The sequence below is a fragment of the Gallinula chloropus genome (assembly GCF_964237585.1).
Source record: "Gallinula chloropus genome assembly, chromosome: Z".
Classification (NCBI taxonomy): Eukaryota; Metazoa; Chordata; class Aves; order Gruiformes; family Rallidae; genus Gallinula; species Gallinula chloropus.
The window spans coordinates 18799114-18820892 of record NC_140089.1 but is presented as its reverse complement, the minus strand read 5'-3'; the positions used below and the strand labels follow the sequence as shown (position 1 = coordinate 18820892).

The window sequence follows — 21779 nt, the reverse complement described above, 5'->3', positions numbered from 1 at the left end:
AGGGGTTGGTTTAGAGGTGCAGTAACGCTCAGGTCAGCTGCTTAGCTTGCAGCAGTGCAAACACGTGTTGTCTCAGGGAAGTTGGGTCACTAAACAGCACGTTTTACTGGCAGCCTCCTGAGCATGAGTAGATAATGCTTCCTGATCTCCTTGTGGCTTTAAAAGACCGGAAGGAGTGCCATGCATTGCAGCCTCGTGGATGTTTCTAGGGCTCAGAAGTACTCAGTGATGCTACAAATCTGTTTTCCCACCTGGTGACTATGTTATCTGGAGTGCCATGTGCATGGAGGTGTTACTGGGGGCTTGTAAGGACATGAGAGCTGCAGCCTTTGTGGTCTATTGTCCTTCAAGGAAGTCAGTGCCTAGGACACTTGGTTAACGTCTGGCAATGCTTGGAGAAAGGCATGTCTAGCCAGAATCCTGTACCAAGTGCTGCCCTGTAAGTCCATGATAGGGCAACATACTCAGGAAGTTGTGCCGCTCTCACAACTGTGGGACAGTATGTGCATGTAAGATATGGATGGAGGGGCCCTGAGCAGTATGACCTGGCTTGGAAGTCAGCTGTGCTCTCAGCATAAACCTTCAGCAATGCTGTGGCATTCAGCAGTCCCCAACCAGCCGGGCTGCAGCGTCACGTTTCATGTATTCAGTGTTCTTGTTTTCATTTCAGGTCCTGTTTCAGCATAAGAGTGAGATTCACAAGAGTCCTCTAAGATGTCTTACAGAAAAGAGCTAGAGAAATACCGAGACCTTGATGAAGACAAGATCCTTGGAGCTTTGACAGAGGAGGAGCTCAGGAAGTTAGAGAATGAACTGGAAGAGCTGGATCCAGATGTAAGTCATGTTTACGTGAGATTTGTTATATGATAAATCTCGGTAACTGTGGAGGAATGGGCTGCATTAGTAATCTGTGATAAGTGACATCCTTTGCAGAGCCTGTGCTCAGTACAAGGATGGAAGGGACTGTCCACAGATGAGCAGAAGCAGTTTTCAGACACACAGGCTACACATGGGACATGGTGATATCCCCTTACCCTTGCCCTGGCATGCATGAACACACTGTGACTTGCAGCACAAATGTGAGCCAGTGCTGGTGCAGGGTAGTACACCTGTGGAAATGGGATTTCTGCTTTTGGTCAGGCCACTTTGGAGGGAATGTTTGGGGTTTTGTTGAGACGCTAAGGTTTTTTTACATAATAAACTTCAAATGGTCTGTGTTTTCCTCCATTTGGACAGAAATTCAAATCCCAGAGTTTTGCAAAATGGGACAATTGCATTTTAGCAACCTCCCAAGATCAGCAGGGGCTGCACGTATGCCAGCGCCAGGCCTGCTGGTGCCAAGCAGTGAGAGCTTTCTGGAGGCAGCGTTGTCCTGCGGCCCTGGCAGGGGATGTGCAGAGCCAACTGGCAGGCCTCTGGGTCACAGACACATTAGATGGTGAGGCTGGACACTGCCAAGTGAGACATTGTTCCTGTAACGTGCGGTTAATATTTCTGGGGGAAATGATGGGCAGTGTAGATTGCATCATCAGTGTTTTTAATTGCAACACAGGAAAGTAATTAAGAGGTGGCAGGCTAGCTCCTGGGATTAAGTGTATGGGCTGTATGGTTACAGCTGCCTCAGAAGACGCAGCGCCAGGCAGCATTCTGTGAAAGATGCAGAAAGGTAAAATAATCACAAACATGCCTCAGGACAGGCATAGCCTGAGCACAGGAGTTAACTGTGCCTGAAGATTGCCTGGTCACCTCTCACAGCACGAAGCCTGAGGAAGCAAGCTGTTCCCTGTGCCTCCCTGCTCCTGCACTAGCACAGTTCTCCTCTGTCACCCTCCAAGGTTGCCCTCCAAGTCTAACTGCTTCCTATTAGTCATTTTCCTTCCCAGGCTCTTCACTGATGCAGATTGAAATTATAATGAATTATTTTTTTTTAGGCAGCCATGGCTAAACCAGCATGTTGTTCAAAATCACTTTGGATGTCTTAAAAAGTAAATGTTGACTTCCATCCAGCAAAGCTTTAAAGAACATGCTTAGTGTCAAATCTGGGAATAGTCTTACTTACCGTGTTAAGGCTGTTCTATATTTAAATATAAGCAGGTGCTTACGTGCTGTATGTGTCAGGCACAAACCAACTTCCCATGGTGGCTAATGTGACTGAATAACAAGGAGGCAGTTTGAAAAAGGGCTGAGGTTAGCAGGGGTTTTGCTCTGCAGCAGGGTGACCTTCTCTGTGAGATCCTGCCTGTAGTTTTGTGGTGGATCACACTAGACAGAAGAGACGACCACAGCTCTCTGGCCTGCTCTGTGAAAGACCATGGGATTTCCCCAAACTAATTCTTATTAGGGCATGTGAGGCATGTGTGTACTTGCAGGGACATATATAAGGTGGAGAAGATGTTCTGAGCTTAGCAGCTGGGTTGTGGTGCTGCAGCTGCTGTGAGGAAGCCCCAGAAATGGTGAGAGTGTGGGAAGATGGCCCAGTGAAAGGGCAGGAGCTGCTGTTAAAGAGTAACATCTACTTGGTAGTGTAGAGAAGTTGTAGTGTAGCCAGCGATTGAAATTGGAGGGGGATGGAGCATCACGTGTCTTAGTGTGGAAATCAGTGGGGTTGGATGGAGATGACCTTTGACACAAGGAGAAGCAAATTGCCCACCAGTGCAGAAGACAGACAGTGCCATGAGGGGAGTGGATCGCAGAGAGGGTTTGGTGGTTGGGCATCATGGCTACGGTGGTAACCCATGTTTCTCCCCTCCATGCTTAGAACGCGTTGCTGCCAGCGGGGCTCCGGCAGCGGGATCAGACGCAAAAGCCACCAACTGGGCCGTTCAAAAGGGAGGAACTCATGGCCCACCTAGAAAAGCAGGCAAAGGACGTTAAAGACAGAGAAGATTTGGTTCCTTTCACAGGTGAAAAAAGAGGTATGGTCATCCTTTGTGTCACAGTGAAGGCACAGTGGGTGCATAGCAGAAGCAATGTGTCTGACCCCTGTTTCTTAATCATGACTTTATTTTGACACCAGTAGAGTAGTGGATCTGCTCTTTCTGATGTCTAGCTCTGGCCCAGGCTGTCTAATAAACCGGGGTGTCCCCAAGGAGGTCCACATGCTTGCTGATTTGGGTATCACCTGATGGGCAGAGGCTGTACCACTATGCAGCCTCCTTCTGTGCCCATTCCTCTGTGTCAAGCTCTAGGAAATACATCATCACCTGTCCTCTCTTGTTCGTTCTCTGCTCTGTCCTTATACGAGCTCTGCAGGCTGTACTCCATCTTTCAGTGTTGCCTTTTGTGCTCCATCCCTACACTCTGAACTTCATTTTGATAGAAGCTTCAGAAGCTTCACAGCTCCCCTCAGCTGTGTGGATCCCAACAGTTTCTGTCAGGTCTTTGTCACCTCTTGACACCCCCAGCCTCATTTCCCAGTCTCCTGCAGCTTGCGTGTTTCTGCCTTCCTGCACCATATCCTGTTGCGGCTGCTGCACCCTGCTCTGCGTGACCCTGGGGCCTGTGACCAAGGGGTTTGTCCTGCCTCTTCTCTTTCCTCCTTCTGTCATCTTTTCCTGTTCTCCTGGGACATGTCCCATTATCCAAAAGACTTTCCTGCTCCCGTTAGGACTCTGAATATCACCTGACATGGGACGAGGTCCAGTCAGTCCTTGCCTCTGGGTTCTAGGAGCTTCTCAACACCTTTTTTCTGCTGTTTTGTCTCTCTCTGTACCATGGTTCCCCTCTGACTGAATATGTGGTTGTACACTGGTCTCATTACTGGTTGCCCCATGTCAAAACAGAAGTGCAGGAAGATGTGGGCATGTATAGATGTCTCCCAGTTGAGGTCCTTCTCAAAGCTGCCTCATTACAGATTCACAGGCCTCTGTGTTAAATCTATCTGTTTAATAAAACTTGAGGTAGTATTTTTATCCAAAAAAATACATATATATATATATATAGTTGTCCTTGAAAGAAGTAAGTGGAGAAAAAAGTAAATTGGGTGCTCTCAGGAAGAGTGATCTAGCAACTCCAAATGTGCCCCAGCCCAAGGCGTGCTACCTGCCTGGCTAGCCCAGCAGGTAGTAGCAGTGCTCTAAAGGATACAGAGGTATTTCTGGCATTTTGAGGCTTCAGCTTCTGGTCTGGGCTAATCATATTTCAATCTGATGTGTTCTCAAACACATTAAACATATTTTCACTTGTAACGCGCTGTTGAGTGAAGACACTACTTACATTGACTGTGAGCCAGAGATGTTAAATTACACATTCACAGTTGTGGCAGAGCTGGAAATAAATCACCATGTTGTCAGCTCAGAGGGTGATTTGCTAGTTTGCCATGGGAGGTGCTGTCCTGGACGTGCTGCTGGACAGGGTTCGAGTTGGTGTGTGCGTATCTGCTGTAGTAGGATACATAATGCAGTGTTTGCATGCACCATTTAATTAAGTTCAAGTTTCTAATAAAGCGTGACTGAGTTAGAAAAGTGTCTCAGATTAAGACCCAGAAGTTTCAATGACACTGACACGTCAAAAGGAGTTATACTGAGTGACAACAGAATTAAGTTTGCCCTGTTTTTCTTATTCCCTGCTGAATTGGTCAGATGGTGCATACAGTTTGCCAGGCCATGTATCCGGTGGGACAGTGGTTCTGGGTCTCCATACCAAGCCAGAGCTGAGGGGACTCAACATTTTGCTGCAGAGTACCCAGAAGGTGCTTGGCCGTGCAGGCACATATGACACTCTGCCTATTTTTGTGAGCGCAGCTGCATCGCAGGAGGCACATTCCTACCCTTTTTGTCAGGGAGGCAGCGTGCAGGCAGGAGACGGGCCATTTTGCAAAAGGCTGTTTATAGCAACCTCCATTTCATACCAGGGGAGCCCGAAGCGCAGTTGCTTCTTTCCTGAGGCTAAATTTAGCTGCTTCTGTTTCTGCACATCCCTGAGTGGCAGGATCTTTGTTTCTGCCCTTCGGTGCCGCTGACTCTGGTTTCAGAGGGGGACAAAAATAGTCCTGGCTGACATGCCAGGCTGAGAGTTTTGCACTCGCTATCTCTCTGCAGTGCTCCTGGACTATTTCAGGGGAGGGGACTGCTCTCAAGTGCTCTGAGATTCCTCCTCCTTCTCCCATCCCGCAGCAGCACTGCTGCCAGCCATGGTGTGTTAAAACACCACCAGACTGTCTCTTTCCTTTGGAGGCTGGGCTGGCCACAAGTAGGTGCACTGTTGTGAAAGCTCAGGCCTGACCCGTTCAGAGAGATCTGCCCTGGCCTGGGCAGTGCAGGCAGTGAGGAGCTGGGAGCTGCATGGCTGCTCCCACAAACCCTGTCCGCTGCCCCACATCTCCCTGGGATGTGGCTGGCTCCAGCAGAGAAGGGACCATGGCTTGGCTGGCAGTCAGCCCACACAAGGGGGCGGCAGGATGCCGGGGAGCCCATGGCATCCAGAGCTAGGCCGGAGCTGCCTCATCTGCTGTGTCTGTGTGGACAGCACCCACTAGGAAAAGGCCACAGGCAAGTGGAGGAGGTGGCAGCTTCTCATTATCAGCTCTACCTGTTGCTTTGCACCTCTGACTTGTGGGGAAAAAGCCTGTTCCTTGGCCTCTTTCTGTCCCAGGAGATAGAGCACGGATGTCTCCATCTGGCACACCCTCTGTGCCTTTTCTTCCTGCACTACTGTCCTCTGTAGCAATGCTGAGCCGGACCAGCTGCCTTAAGCTGTCTCCTTCTTGGATCCCATGTGCTCACTGGCTGACCAGCTGCCATCCCTGCCTGCTGTCAGTCTCCCTCCACCACCTTCTTTCCATCTGCTTTTGACTGATGTGCCAGTTGCCCTGCCACTGTGGATTTGGGGTTAGCAGCAGGAGCAGTCTCAGGGGCAGGACCAATCCTGCACAGGGCTGGACCGGGGCCTCTGGCCTCTCTTTGTCCCCGTGAGTGCTGACAAATCTCCATCCCTTTTATTCAGGCTTCAAAGAAGGATCATGCCCAGTGTGTCTGTATGAGTGCTGTGCTTTGAGCAGTCATCGTCTGGCGCAAATGCACAATTAGGCTTTTCTGCATCCATCCCTCTGAGCTGGTGAAAGAGTCCAGGTCCATGGTTGGAGGAGGTGTCTGGCAGGTGCCTTGTGGCTCACATCACAGCAGGACTTGGGCTGAGCTAATGGGAATGGATTATGATTTTTCTGTAGGTCCTTCTGCCCTCTCTGTCCTTTCTGCTGTGCAGACCTCACCTCGCAGAAATGTATCTGCATGGCTAGTTGTGAAACAGGTGCTATAACTGGACTGAGAGTGACCTCACTTTGTGTTTTTAGGGAAAGCTTGGATCCCCAAGCAGAAGCCGATGGATCCTGTTTTGGAAAGTGTGACTCTGGAGCCGGAACTGGAGGAAGCCCTTGCTAATGCCTCTGATGCAGAGCTCTGTGATATTGCTGGTAAAAGAGATTCACGTGAATTGGGGGTTCATATTGTTCGACTACTAGTTTCTTTTTGTTCGTTCTTTTGTGGGAAATGAGCTGTTGAGCTCTTTGCTGTTTACCTGGATGCTGTCAGGTTTGACAGGATTTATTTCTTTGTTAAAAAAGAGGTGTATATTTAAAGTTACTCTCAGTCCGCATGATTTAGTCGGGAGCATGGACCAAAATGAAGGATTTATTAAGGGAATGTAGCATGCTGTTTGATGTCTTCTCCTGTCTCTACCACTGAGTCTTGCAAATTGCAGCCTGTCACTTCCAGGAGTGCAACTATCTTCAAGCCAAACCTCTAGGAAACAATCAAGGAGGCCCAGTGAGAACATGGATTTCTTGTGCAACCTATTAAAGGAGCTGTCAGGGTAGCACAGTCTTTCTCAGCTCACGGCTACTGTTAAAGAGCTTTTCCAACACATTTTTAAAGCTAAGGATTTCTTGTGATGTGAATGGTCAGTGAGTTTTGTCAGCGTTATCAGGGGGCGTGGTGGAGTCATGCATTAACAGGGTGGTGTGCTTCACAGCAGCTGAGGAGGAGGCTGGAATGCGTAACAAGCTGGATGAGGGGACAAAGCATTGCAGGTGCCATTCAGGTCCCAACAGTGTGCTCTTCACCAGGCTAAACAAACCCTCTGCAAACCAAGGGCGGGTGCGGTCCCAATCTGAGGGGGTTTTTTACACCTCCCTGTGAGGGAAGCCCAGGCAGTGTCCCCCTGCTGCTTTTCAGGCAGTGTTGTCGGAGTGGAGGCGACCCCCTGCTAGCATCATTGGGTGGACACTGTAAAGATGATGATACTGGTATTATCTCAATAAAGCCAGTAGTTTGGATGTAGCTGTGTGGCTGGGATGGGATATGCCTTGGCCAGCTGTGCGTATGAACACCCCCTTGGTGCCTTACCAAGCTCATTTGTTGCCTGCTGGTCTATCAGTCAATGAATATTTCAGTGTTACTGGCTGCTTCTTCCAGTTCTGTCTCCTTCAGACTTCCACACTCCATAGCAGTGTCTTCCTTGCCAAAAGTCTGTAAGTGAGCCTTTAGAAAAACCACACCAACTAGACAGCTTCTACATAATAATATATTCTGGTTTACAATGATATATTCTGTTTTACAAATATGTTTCTGCATTAAGGCTTCCAACATACCCCAGACAAGCATTGTATCTTTGGGTTTTGCTTTTTTACTATACTCTGAGAGTCCTATAAATCTCTATCCTATAAAATCTGCTGTTCTGAGCTCCAGATCAGCGCACCAATAATTTTCAAAGAGAAATGCTGTTCAGGGTAGCTTGTTCTGCAGTTGTTGGAAGAATACACGTGAAGAGGCAGCAGGAAAACTGATGTGGTACAAGCTGTGCTGAAATCTCAATATTGACGGTGACAGCACTGCTTTTCCAAGTTTGCAATGGCTGTGGAGCAGCTCCTGCCTGCTCAGCGGGGCTTGCACTCAGCCATGGTGTACAGGATCCCTTCCTTCTCAAGGCCAGCAGGATAGCTCTTGCAGGTGGCTCCCAACAAGTCCTGAAAGAACTCCCATACTTTTGGTCAGGTGGGGGAGGCAGAAGTGGGATGCCTTTGTTCTCTTGAATTCCTTTGGATAATACAAATTCAGCACCAGACGTAGAAACAGTGAGTCCCTCTTGTCTGCCAGCACAAACTCTAGCACCAAAAAACCCTGCATGGACATAACAGCAGATCCTTCCCTCTGTCTGCAGTCCTGATACTCACAGTCCTGGATGGTGGGCAGATTTTGTTGACAGAGCAGGCTGTGTTTGGGGTGTATCTGTGTCCCCAAAATGCTGAGTCTGTACATTATTTTTCTGAGTTGCGTTGCACTCCTGAAAATTTCATCTGTGAGCCCGTGGTGGAGCAGAAGGCTCACCAAAATCCAAACAGGCAGACTAGAGTCACAGAACCACCTCAGACTTTCAGATGGAGACTGCTTGGCTCTCTGCAATCCAAGCAGGGATGTGCACATGGTGTTCATTGACACCCTTTGGTTGTGAGCTCCCATGTCCAAAATCCAGGTTTTGGAAAATAAGTTATATCCAGGGCTTTGGAAGTGCAGAGAGGCACTCGGACCAGACTGCACACCAATATGGTTGAAAGCAATCAGTTCACTTTATTCAAGCTGGCTGCTGTTTAAGTACCCTTTCAAAGGAGATGTCGTAATTGCTTCACACATAGCTAGGGGTCAGGAAAAGGTGGGGGGGGGGGGAAGGCCATCTACACCGTATCAGGTTTCTATCACCACAGTGGAATTTCTAAGTACAAAGAGCTCTTCTAACAGTTTCTTGTTCTCATGCTTTAGCTCCCTATCAGTGATTTACTTTGTCTCAATGTTCAGCAAGAAGCAAAGCTTTCCCATGGGCTGTTCTGCAAGCAGGGCTGCAGAGGGATGTAACTATGGCTTGATCAGCCAAACAAGTGCACCCTTTGGTGCAGGCTGTCCTGCCCATGAAACCCAGACAGGGTGTCATGGTGAGCTGTCACTGCAACAGATGCCATTCACGTGATGGGCGGTAGGGAAAACCTTCTGAAACTCTCAGCCCTTCTTGGCCAAAACACCGAGCAAATGGTGATGAACTGGTGCCAGCCAAGCATAAGAGGAGCAGCTCATGGGAAAGCAAAGTGCCTTTGTGGTGGCATGCTTGAATTCCCAAGAGAGATTTGTCCTTTATTTATTTTAACCACTGTGCCTGTTGTATTATGTCTGACAAGTATTCATGTGCCTGCATTTTTCTTTATAAAGAGTCATATAGTTACCTGAGGAAAAAAAACCCCAAAAACCTTGATTTAAAACCCAGTTCATTTTCAAACGTGAACTTCATGTGATTAGTAGCAGGGTTATTTTTATAAACAGAATCTTTGCCCAAATGTTTCTAAGCCATTGGCTTCCCACTGCTCATTTGCAGCTGGCAAGAATGTCAGCAGATCCCCCTGGGCACACTTCAATGTGCGTTTGCATATTGGTTTTGCAGTCGTGAGCCTGAGACAGAGGAGCTGGCAGAAGTTTGGCTTTTGGGCTCTTGCAGTCTTTGAATTTTGTTCATACCATGGCTTTCTGCGTTTCAACCGAGCTAGCAGAGCTGCAGCTTCTCAGCATGTTAACTTTCAAGCACACAAAGATCAGTTCAGAACACACCCCCCACCCCACTTCTTGTGGAGTTAGAGTGTGATGTGCACAGCCCTGCTTCAGGTGAGAGTCACCTCCTGTGCTGCTGCCCGAGGGGTGGGTTCAGTTCTGCGTGGGGCAGAGCTCACCTCAAGAGCAGGATTGGCACACGTGCCCAGGTGAGCAAGGGTGATGAGGATGTGCAGGTTCCTGCTGGACCGGACCCCCTTAAGGTTAAATCCCACCTATGGTATTTTTTGTGTTTTATTGTCTTCCCCTCCCTGTGTTTTGCATGACACTGAATCAAGTCACTCACTGGGTAGACATGTCTGTCTGTGTGTTTGTTGTCTGCAAGATGATATTCCTCTTCTCCCATGAATTGTGCCACACTGAAATAAACAAAGGAGCACATTTGAGCCCTGTTGTGTATTTATGGCAGCTGGAGGGGCTTGGTCCCACCTTTGTATGGTCTGTGCCTGCATAGGGAAAGGTAATGCGCTACAGACCCCGTCCTGGCTAGTGTGGCTGGTACATGTCTTTTGTTTGTCTTGGAGCCTGCAGTAACTCAAGTTGTATTCTCCTTTTCTTTTCCTGTAGCCATCCTTGGCATGCACACCTTGATGAGTAACCAGCAGTACTACGAAGCACTGGGGAGCAGCACGATTGTGAACAAAGAAGGGCTCAACAGTGAGTGATTTAGAGTGTCAGGCTGCAGTGTTTGGCTTTGAAGCTGCTTACAGAGGCAAAGTGGGAATTATTTTTAGGCTGAAAGTTGGAGCCATGAATGTCAGAGCGTGTGATGATTGCTGGAGCTGTCTCTGGTGCACCCTTGCCCTGTGTGAGCCAACACACTGCAGTCTCAGCTGCTGCCCCAGCACCATCTGGGAGCTAGGACAGCCAGGGGAACAGCCCTGCACAATCACTGTGCCCTCCAGCATCCAGTTTTGGACACTGAGAGCTCATAGCAGCAGGCACTGGCTGTCCTGTACTGGATGGCCCCAGTGCTGGGCACTGTTTCCAGAGGCACAGGAGTGTAGGTGGAGCTGACAAGTCCTTGTCCAGGCTCCCATCATGTGTCTGTTTGTCAGGTCATGCTTCTTCCTCTGGATGTGTAAGGCACCTGAAGAAAACATGGTGCTGCTCGGGCTGCTCTCGGTTTCACATGTCTTGCTTTGCAGGTGTGATTAAGCCGACACAGTACAAACCAGTTCCTGATGAGGAACCAAACTCAACGGATGTGGAGGCAACTCTGAAACGAATACAAAGCAATGATCCTGAGCTGGAGGAAGTCAACCTTAACAACATTATGGTATTTGCTCCTTTCTACTGTCCTGGTTTCAGCTAGGATAGCATTCATTTTCTTTCTAGCAGCCAGTGTAGTGCCGTGTTTGGGAGTCAGGCTGAGAGCAGTGCTGGTAACACAGGGGTGTTTTAGTTACTGCCAAGCAGTCTGGGACTTTTCAGCTTCTCATGCTGGTGGGGGGCACCCAGGAAGCTGGGAGGGGACACAGCCAGGACAGGTGACCCAAACTAACCAAAGGGGCTATTCCATACCATGTCATCATGCTCAGTATAAAGTGGGGCTGGTGGGGGAGAAGCACACGACTCCAAGACTCGCAGTTTTGGCTGTGGTCTGGTTTTGGGACAGTTCTGAGCTGTACAGCCTGAGTTGTGTGGGTCAGTGAGAAACTGCACCATGTGTCACCAGTTCTGTGTGTTTTGCTATAAAGTCCTGTCACTGTGTACTGCTCTCTCTGCTCTCCTGGTAAGCCATCCTTAGCCCAGCCCACGGGGTTTGCCTTGTTTCTTCCTTCTTTTTTTCTTTGCCCCCCATTTCCCACTCTGCAGGGATCGGGTGAGCAGCTGCATGGTGCTCAGCTGCTGGCTGGGGCTGAACCGTGGCATCTCCTCTCTTAGTGACAAGCCCAAATGTTTGATACAAAGAAGACAGACCAAGTCTGTGTTGCTGCAGAGAGCCATACTGTAACACTGCATGCAGCCAGACAAGAGACACCAATCTTCACATCTCCATCTTAGGGCTGTTACCAGCTGTGGGACAGTGGTGTGGGGGTGGTAGCAGGGCCCTTGTAAATAGAAGAGCAGAGCTGTATTGAGGGCAGTTAGGGAGACCCATTTCCCACCTTTAAATGCATTTGAGGTTGCTTTTATGTTTTAGTCAGGCATATTTGGTGAAAAGGCTGTTTATGTAAGATAAAATGGTGGGAGGAGAATGGTTTCATAATCTTGACAGTTGCCATGAAAATAGGAAGAAAATTCCCTTCTTGGAGGTAGCCCGGTCCATCTCCCACCCATCCCTTCTGTGGGACTCCTTTACTTCTTGTAGAAAGCAAATCAGGACACAGCAGCACTTCTTATGTTGCCTCTGGAACACATACACATCTGAAAAAATACAGTTGCCATCGGTCCTCTGTGACTGCAGGACCTCCATCCCATGAGGTCTGTCAAATTATGACATACTCAGATCACAAGAACGTGTTTACCTGTGCGTGCACATGAGAAACACTTGTGCCCTGCCACCTGCACTTTCCTGTAACATGGAGAGTTTTACTTTCAAGTATTTGATTCTGTCTAGTGATCCTGCATGTCCCTTGAGGACACCAGACTGGGGGCCTGGCAGGCATTATTTTGCTTTAGGACATGTTTAGGAGAACCAGAGAGCAGTGGTGGAGATGGTAAGCTGCAGTGCTCTGTCTCATGGCCCTGCAGATGGCTTTGACTATTGATGATTCCACATGGTGGTATCCAAAAGATATGTCAAGAAGTCCAAGCTGAGGATACCACTTATAATCTTAGGTGGAAATTTGTGCATCTGAAAAGACTGTCTAAAATGCTTGATTAAGTTGAAAACCACTGATTTTGTAGGAACTCAGTGTAAGCACCATGGACTTGTTTTCTGGGCTAGGACCTGGCATGGCAAATGTTAGCCTTAAAGATGCTGTGCAAAGCAGTCAGAAGTGTCTGTGGTTTGTACTACCAGGAGATGGTTTCAGGCCTTTCTGTATCAGGGTAGGTGGAAATTTTCCTGAGCATGACATGGTTGTTGCTCAGTGCTGTCATTCGTATTGAAAAGCGCAGGAGCAGTGCTTTGTAGGCTCGTGGATCCTAGTTACATACATCCACACAACGCCTGCGTTTGTAATGAGCTGAGTTTCTGGGCAATTAAATTAAGCAGCAGAGATGTTGCAGCTTGGAATCAAGGCAGCAAGCCACCAGCCTAGTGGGAGATAGGAGGAAGACGTTGCCATGCTCCTTAGGCAAGAGAACTTGTAAAAACATTTATCATTTATTGACCCCTTGTAATACAACTTGAGTGTATTTGGTGATTTGGCCTTGGTAAGAAATTTAAAGCATCCTTTAAATATACTGATATTCCTCTGTACAGATGATGGCCCACCACAGGTGTTTTGCATTTCTTTTCACAGAATATTCCCATACCAACATTAAAAGCCTTTGCAGAGGCGCTGAAGAGTAACACCTATGTGAAGAAGTTCAGCATTGTTGGGACACGCAGCAATGATCCTGTTGCTTTCGTAAGTACTGTCAGCTTGTCGTCTGCTGAGGAGATAGATGCACTTGGGCATTTTGGGAGTTACTGCTTTTGCACCTTACAGTGTGTGTGGCATGTTCTGCACCTCTGGGGTTTGGTGCAGGTGCTTTGGTTTCAGGAGCACTAGTGAAGGCCAGCAACAGACAGGCTTTGGTTCCTTCACTTCCTTTCTCAGCTGTGGAGATTTTGGGATGCAATCCTCTAACACCCTTTGGCCTCATATTCAACCTCAAGGAACTCACTGGAAAGGGCCAGGGGACAAAAACTTAGTTCCTAGCAGCATTTTGTAAAAGCAGGCTGCCCCCCTTGGCTTATCCTACACCAGGGCCCCTCTGTTTGTCTCTTGGTATGAAGTGGCATGCTGCTGTGTGCACACCCTCCCCTCGCACACGCCTGGTCCAACTCTTTCATGTATTCCCTTGTGCAGAAGCAGGACACCGCCTCTGTGGTGATAAAGGGCTTTTCTGTCTGCTGTCTTATAAATCACCAGAGATGCAGAGAGGTGCTAAGCACGGTGCCTGGCCCTCATGCTACTTTCCAGGCTGCGTTCTTGCATGCCTCTCCTCCCATACTCTATTGCAGCCAATTTTTGCTGGGTTTCACTCAGGCTGTCCCTGCCTCCTCCACACACACAGAGACACCAGTTTCCTGTTAGAACAGCCCTTCTTTTTGGAGAGTGAGTACAGCCCTCATGTTACTTCAGGCCCTCCGGACTGGGGAAGAAGCCTGCTCAGGCAGCATTGGTGCTGTTTGAGGGTCCGTGGGGCACTGGGCTGGGCTAAAGGAACTGTGGAGCCAAGTGCAGTGTGAGTGGGTGCAGGTCAGCCCTGCCAGTTGGGCATCACCTTCTGGTCTTTCTGTTTCATGTTGTAGATGAGTCAGGGGAGGTTTAGCTTGGATATTAGGAAAAACTTCTTCACAGAGAGGGTTGTCAGGCACTGGAATGGGCTGCCCAGGGAGGTGGTGGAGTCTCCCTCCATCCCTGGAGGTATTTAAAAGACAGTTAGATGTGGTGCTGAGGGGTGTGGTTTTTAATGGTGGTTGGTGGGTTAGGGTGATGGTTGGACTTGATGATCTAGAGGGTCCCTTCCATCCAAGACAATCTATGATTCTATGAGTCCTTCTGTGCAGCTTATGAAATGTAATCATGAAATCAGGGTGGTGAGGGTTGGCAGCATCCTAGCCCGCTTTTGGTCTTAGCCGCTGAGGGAAGCAAAAGTGATTAATATGAGTGTGATGATACTTGGGAAAACATCTTGGATGTGGAGAATCCCTTTTTTAAAACAGATGCTTCTGTTTCTGCCTGCTGTGATGGGGAGCATCTCAGCCCTGCACGCAAGGAGCAGTGCAGGCAGGGAGCCATTTAGGCAGGAGGCAGGGCCAGCATCCCTGCCATCACTGTGCTGGCTTTAGAAGAGCGACAGATGAAGCTGTCACAGGACAGCTGCAGGTGTGGACTGTCACCTTTTGGGGTGGCCCTATGGGTTTGTCCATTCAAGGTTTTGCTGTGCCCTACAGCATGCTTATGGTAAAGAATGCTCCTGCAATGGGGGGAATCTCCTTCATCCCATACAGACCTGTCCCATCAGGTGGCAGTGAAACCACTTGGCATGTGGAGTTCTCCCAGTGTCTCTGGAGGTGAGGGGAATTGAACAGCTGCTGCTCTGGAGTGCTCTGCCCTTGCCTGTCTGACTGCCGTCTCTTCCCACCCACCCCTGCCCACAGGCACTGGCAGAAATGCTGAAGGTCAACAACACGCTGAAGAGCCTGAACGTGGAATCCAACTTCATTTCTGGGTCAGGGGTGCTGGCTCTTGTCGAAGCGCTGCAGGGCAACACATCGCTCATTGAGCTGCGCATCGACAACCAGGTAAAGAGTGGGCGAGCGGGAGCTCTGAGCAAGTGAGCGTGTCCTGGCTGTGGGAAACTGAGTGGCTGGTCAAGGCGGAGGGTGGCAGCCCCCAGCTGCTGCTGGGCTGCTTTGGAGAGGTTTCAGGCCCTTGTTTCTGCTGTGGTTCCCAGGCAGGGTCTGGTACTACCCACAGTGTTTAACAAAAGCTGTGGCAGTGCAAACAGCTTTCTGCATTCCTGGTGGTGCCCTTGAGAGTGATGATGCACCTGTCCAGTATCACACCTTGCTCCGAGCTCTTGTGAGGATGTAAGTAATAAAGTCTATTTAGTAAATCTGAAATTTTTACTACAGTGCAAGGGAGAGAAGGAGAGCTCCAGATGTTGTGGCAAGTTTAGCTTCTTCAGAAGCCCAGGGGGTGGTAGTGAAGAGGCTGTTACGGAGAGCTCAGGGACACGTGAACAGGGGTTCAAAATCATGGTTTCTCCAGATGTCTCTTAGCTGCAAATCTGTCCAAGAAATACAGTCTTTGTGAAAGGTGATTGTGGGAGGGTCTCCTGGAAGAATCAAAGCCACTCAGTTGTACCAGGAACAGGCCAGCAGTTTGTTTCACCAGCTCCAAGTCAAAAATATCAAGTGGATCATTAGGTTCAGAGGAGGAGGGAAGGGGTGGGGATGGCAGATCTGAGTGCTCACTCTGAATCGTTCTCTGACTTGACCAGCTTGCTTTTCTGTTTCCAAAAGAGCCAGCCCTTGGGCAACAAAGTCGAAATGGAAATCGCAGACATGTTGGAAAAAAACACCTCCCTGCTGAAGTTCGGGTACCACTTCACTCAGCAAGGCCCCCGGCTCCGCGCCTCCAATGCCATGATGAATAACAATGACCTAGGTGAGTTGGGCTGGCTGCAAGCCAGGGAGCATGGGAAGGTCCTTCCCTTTGCCTGTGGGCAATTCCTAGTGATAGGAGGCCAGCAACATTCACAGGAGGGCTTTGGTGGGTGTGATGAAACCACCTCTTGATGGGCCTGATGAGGACTTGCCCCTCAAGGAGGCAAGCAGCCTTCACCAGCATTCCCTAGCACAGGTGCTGTTGACCAGGCAGTGTGTTGTGCTCCAGACCTGGAGACACTGGGCAGCTAAAATGCTCAGAAGAGGCAGTGTTTTTGGCAGCAGCTGTGGGTCTTGTTGGGAAGGAGCAAGAGCTGCTAACATGCTTTGATACAGCGTGTGATGCAGCATATGGCACATGGGTTATGAGCTGCCAGCACTTGTGATTCCTGCCAAGTGCTTGTCTTCCTCAGCTTCATTCCCTGTTAACAAGGAGATGAAAAGTAGTAGAGTTGAACTTTGAAGGCAGTGTGACTTGGCCCATCCCCTTCAGCAAAAAAAAAATACCCGAAAGTGTTTCTAGGGAGAGGTGGGATGCCACATGGCTTGGAGTTATCTTTATACCCTCAATGCAGTGATCAGAAGTGCTCGTGAAACATAATGTGGGTAAGTCTGTGGACTGCCTCTCCAGCTGATCCACATGTGGCAGAGGCTTTCCATTACTCGGCTGCAAGCTGCTGTAGAGCACTGGGAACCAGCCCTGCACTGCAGCACCAAACACACACACAGCCAGCGTACCAGCCACGCTGTACTCCATGGCTCCCAGCTGCCGGGGCAGCATGGTTACAGTCACGGCAGCTCCAGACTCCCCAGCAGCAGCAGACAATACATCCAGGAGGAACGAGGCAAAGTTTGCAGATTGTCCTCTTTGCACACTTGGAGGAACCCCTTCCCCAGGAGGGTGGGGGCTTGCAAGTCTCAGAGGGACCAAGCCAGCGCCTGCCCTGACCCACCACTTGGCAAAGCCCTGCTGCGAGCAGGATGCTGGGCTGGAGGCTCCCAGGGACAACCCCATCACCACCACTAGTGCTGCTGGGCTCTACCAGAAACCTCTGTAAAGTGAGGGCTAACAGGCAGGGTCTAACATATAAATGCCAACCATGAAGACATTATGGAAAACTGGAACCACATACTGTAATCTTCATGTGGTTCACCACAGGCAGAGTCTTCTGTCCCTTCATGAATCAATTTCAGGTTTAAAAGCCACAGAAAAACACCTTTAAGTGGTTGTGATATTTAAACAGTGAGTATGTTGTGTTGGAAACAAACACACAAACAAACAAATGATCCTGCTTCAGCCAGTACTGCACTCCTAGGAAGCACAGCCAGGCTGAGGGGCATGCGCCAGTTCTTCTGTGACCACACAGAATACTCATTGTTACAGCTCACTGCATATTTATTCTGCCTGCAGCTGCATTCCTGGTTACTAGAGCTGCACTAGGAAAGGATTGCTGTTTCCTGTCCTTTGGAACAAAGCAAGGGTTTTAATGACTGCAGCACATGGCATACTTATCAGCTGGAAGATTTGGATTTGGTGTTTTAATTGTTCCTGTTTTTAAGGAGAGGAGTTCACAACCTGCTGTCTGTGTAACAGCTGTGCACTGCAGTTGTGCTCTTCGACCATTATGATCTGCACTTTTGTCTGACTTGGTTCTTGTTTGCAGCTCCTATTCATCGGTGTGATGGTCTCTGGCAAAAGTGGCTCAGCTCCACACCTGGATGATGTATAAGTATAGAACAAACTTTATTTTCCTCCCTGTCAGCAATAGCTCTCTGCTTGTGCTCCACTCCAGCACTCTTGCCTACAATCACCTGATGCTACCAGAACTTGATTTTGGTCCTTCAACTTCTGTCTCTAAGCTGCCCTGTATGACTCAGCCATGAAGGCTTTTACGTTCATCCTCATGAGCTAATGTCTGCATCCTCTTTATGCCTTCCCCCTCTCAGTTTTTCCTTGTACACATTCCTTGAAGTCAGGAGCTGTCAAGCTGTAAACCAATTTTTAAGAGCAGATATGAGACTGCTTTAAAGTTAACTGTGATCAGAGGGCCGGAAGCTAAGGGTTTAATATAAGAACTAAGAGTTTTGGTTTGTTTGGGGTTTTTTTAATTTGAAACATCCATTTAGACAAACTAGCAAAGGAAAAACTGCTGTATCCATCTCCTGCTGTCCTTACATCAACCAGCATCAGATGATGCTTTGGCAAAGTCAGATTACACAAGCGATGTGAAATGTAACTGACTGTAGAATAAAGGAGGTGAGGCTGAAGGCCTTAAAAATTCATAGGGGCAGAAACTTCATCTTGCCTTGCTTGATTTTAACCTGCATAAAGCTTAGAGCAGGCGTTCAGAAGCTGACACTGTCCTCTTTATTTCCTGGCAGAATCTGTCTCTCGGCTCCTTAATGCAGCAGGTGAGCCAAGCAGGCCATCCACACCTTCCTGCCCATGACTGACCCCTCTTCCCTCTTCTTTTTCAGTGAGGAAGAGAAGACTTGCAGAGTTGAATGGGCCTATTTTTCCCAAATGCAGAACTGGAGTGTAGTTCCTGGCTTTGGAGGTCATCCCCGGTGGTCTGCGCTACACTGTGGAAATCTAAAGGCAACAAGTGCCTTGACAGAGTCTTTGTGGTGCCTCAGTTCTGGTTTATGCACTAACAGTTTAAATTAACTAGTGGCTATAGTTGAAGATTTTATCCAGTAGGACTGTTGATGTTTTCTGTAGAGTTGAAAACTATTCAAGCCAATTTTATGCAATCTCAGTGTAGAGTACATCCCAGTGTAACAGCAGCTCTTATTAACCTGGGACCTGATTTTTCTATAAGCCTCCTGCACAGTGTTCCATACAGTTAGGATGTGGTATGCATGAGTGAAAGATACAACTGATCCACACAAATTATACAAGTATTAAAAAAATACTTTATTTTTTTTTCCCAAATTGATCTCAAGTAACTATAGAGGAGCATCTGGTTTAACAAGCACTTCTACTACCTGGAAACATGGCTAATGTCAAGAACTGTGAATTAGGATTTTTTTCAGCAGCATTTGCTGAGTCAGTCTGAGACGCTGCTTCAGATGCATCTGTTCCTTAGAAAAAACTGAACTCCACCCCCTGATTAGATGGAACTTAAGGCCACCAATTATAAAACAGAGTTACAAAAATTGAGCAGTTTAGGATAGAAGAATATTAAACTATCTTATTCATATCTTCTATCCTGTTTCTGAAAAAACCCGTCACCTTTAGAGATGTGATGCAAATCTTGACCCCAAACCAAGCAGCAAACCAGAGCCCGCTCCTTTCAGGTTCCTGATGTTAAAAGAGTGTGTCCAGATACGCACTGGAAACCAGTCAAATTCTCTCTCTTCACTGTTCTGTCTAGATGACCATGTCCATTATTAAATTGTCTTATGGGGATAATTTCTGCTGCTGCCCTCAGAATCACAAGGTTGGGAAAGACCTTTAAGATCATCAAGTCCAACCCTTCCTGTTCTATGCTAAACTGTATCCCTAAGTACCTCATCTACCCTTTTCTTAAACCCCCACCCTGGGCAGCCTGTTCCAGGCCCTGACAACTCTTTCAATGGAAAACTGAAAACCTGGCTCTGCCCTGGTGCAGCTTTGTGCCATTTCCCCTTGTCCTGTCTCCTGTCACCTGGCTGAAGAGGCCATCTCCCACCTCTCTACAACCTCCCTTCAGGTAGTTGTAGGTGGTGATGAGGTCGCCCCTCGGCCTCCAGGGTCAGGGTCTCTCCTCCCTTCCCTAACGTCTGCATAAATGCGACAATGAAAGTGCCCTAGAAAAGCTGTGAAGCGAAATGCTGCAACACTGCATACAGTCTGCCAGGGTTTTGTCAGACAGGCTACCACCCATCATCTAGCCAGGGAGGAATTCCCCAGGGGTTTGCAGAGGCACAGACATGCAGTGGATTGGACCCAGCACTATCCCATCCAAAACTTCCGCTTATCAACCTGGGCGGGATCCTGCTCATTAGGAAGAGTCTCCTGGCAGCAGCACTGCCACACTGAAGCCTTATTCTTGGTCTGGTGACAGCGTGTCCTAGAAAATGTTCTCACTTGCTAGAAGTGTACCCATACACATCTGTTAAGTCGGGTTTTGCAGCCTTTGACACAAATTCCATCAAAAGTCCCACAGGTTTCTTCAGAGCTTGTGCACCAGTGTCACGAGTGGCTTAGCTCTGTCCCACAGAGCAGAAAAGCTCTGTACTTGCAGCAGTGTGGGAAATGTATTTGTTGTTCTTCAAATCCTAATAAATTTGCCAGTGGTGTCAAATAAAATGCTTCACTATAGCTTCTTCCCCCAACCTACACGTTCTGTTTCAGAAAACGCAAACAATAGAGAGTACTTGCAAACATTTCTAAAGAACAAAAAGAACCTAGCAGGCAGCCTCTTTCTTCCACATGCACTAAGACTTCAGAACAGTCAACTAAATCATCAAAACAAAGCCATACCATTTCAGCCAAGCCATCCATGAAGTTTCTTGGTACAGGCTCAGCGCTTCCCTTGGCTTCAGAAGAACATAAATGCATCTTAGCCTGAGAAATGCTGATGGTCCTAAGAAACCCAGACATGCACGGAAATGCATCTGCAGAGCAGGGAGTGCTACCATGGATACTACAACAGCATTTTTTTCCTGAATGAAAAAAACAAAAAGCCCTTTAAAAAAAAAAAAAGGCAAGAAGCTTGTCCAGTGTTTCACTGTAGCACCACCCAAATTAACCACACAGCCCAGGCGCCCGTTCAGCTGGCAGGATCACTCCAGATTCCTCAGCTGATCCCTACTGAGCTGCTTTGCTGAAAGATGCACGTGAGAGCTGTGCAGCAGAGGCAGGCTGTGCTGAGGAGGGATCAGGCTTTGTGGTGAAAGGCATCAAGCTGTGCACTGATGGAGCAACAAATGGTGATATTTAGGAGCCAAGGGATCACTGTTTGTCCCAGCAGCTCTCCAGGAAAAGGGGAAATGCTGTCTGCTGATTGCAGCATCTGGCTTTCACAGCCACTCCTGCCAGCCTCTCACCTCTGCCAGAGCTGATGCACTGTCTCTCAGGCACAGCCACTGACATGTTTGAATCCCAGCACGCAGCATCTCACGTGGCAAGTACTTATTTGTATTAACCTGACAAAACTGATCCAGAAGCAAGGGAACAGCAGCTGCTCATGGGCTAACTTGCAAGAGGGAGGCTAAAAAAGTCTCTTACTCCCCATCCCCTCTCTGCAGTAGGGAAAACTTGGCTTTATGGGCCTCCATCTGCACATCTCAAACCCTTCTTCCTTGCCTTAGTGTAGCAACGACCACTAGAGTCCCCCATGGCTCCATCTGGCTGCCTTTGAGGTAGAATCTCCAGCTGCCAGGAGCTCTCAGGAGTATTGGAGCTTGTAGCCAAGTCTACCACGTGGCAGACAGCTGGCTGGGCTTCAGCACCTCCAACATACAGGTGACATGGATTTGTGCAGTACTCTAAGAATTGCAGTGGAAGCACTGAAGGTTATCAATCATCACAGGAGTTTCAGAAGTTTATATATAAAACATAGTTGTCATTCTGTGCTGGTGATACAGAAACAGCCTTCCAAATAGATTACAGTGTTACAGGCTGGCTGATAGACTGAATCATAAAACTCTGTTCTTTTTAGCCTAACCCCTGAAGAAAAGAGAATAATATGCAAGTTGAGGCACTCCCATCAGTGCAAGTAGAGCTTGCATGTTTTTCTACAATATTCTCATCCTCAAAACCAGATGTTAACTGCCTGGCAAAATGGGAGGGTACCATGGGTACTGCTTAGACTCCTGCTGAAGGTGTCTGCTGATGGGCATCCTCCGGTACAGACTCTGCACACATCTGCTGTTACATACCAGCCTAGAAAGATTCCTAAAGGAGTCACTTGGAAGCTTCAAAGTTTTGCTTC

General features: G+C 48.3%; 1 protein-coding gene across 3 annotated transcripts in view; it reads left to right on the top strand.

Moving 5' to 3' along the window:
• Nucleotides 1-20630, top strand: part of TMOD1 (tropomodulin 1) — a 32912-nt gene extending 12282 nt beyond the window's left edge. For all 3 annotated transcript variants that reach the window (XM_084278173.1, XM_084278175.1, XM_084278174.1), the window contains exons 2-10: nucleotides 671-834; nucleotides 2759-2915; nucleotides 6290-6409; nucleotides 10152-10241; nucleotides 10733-10863; nucleotides 12998-13105; nucleotides 14848-14991; nucleotides 15715-15859; nucleotides 18337-20630. In XM_084278173.1, coding sequence (XP_084134299.1) covers nucleotides 715-834; nucleotides 2759-2915; nucleotides 6290-6409; nucleotides 10152-10241; nucleotides 10733-10863; nucleotides 12998-13105; nucleotides 14848-14991; nucleotides 15715-15859; nucleotides 18337-18401 — 1080 coding nt within the window. In that variant the 5' untranslated portion in view covers nucleotides 671-714 and the 3' untranslated portion in view covers nucleotides 18402-20630. The remainder of the gene's footprint in view (nucleotides 1-670; nucleotides 835-2758; nucleotides 2916-6289; nucleotides 6410-10151; nucleotides 10242-10732; nucleotides 10864-12997; nucleotides 13106-14847; nucleotides 14992-15714; nucleotides 15860-18336) is intronic.
• The last annotated feature ends 1149 nt before the right edge of the window (nucleotides 20631-21779 follow it).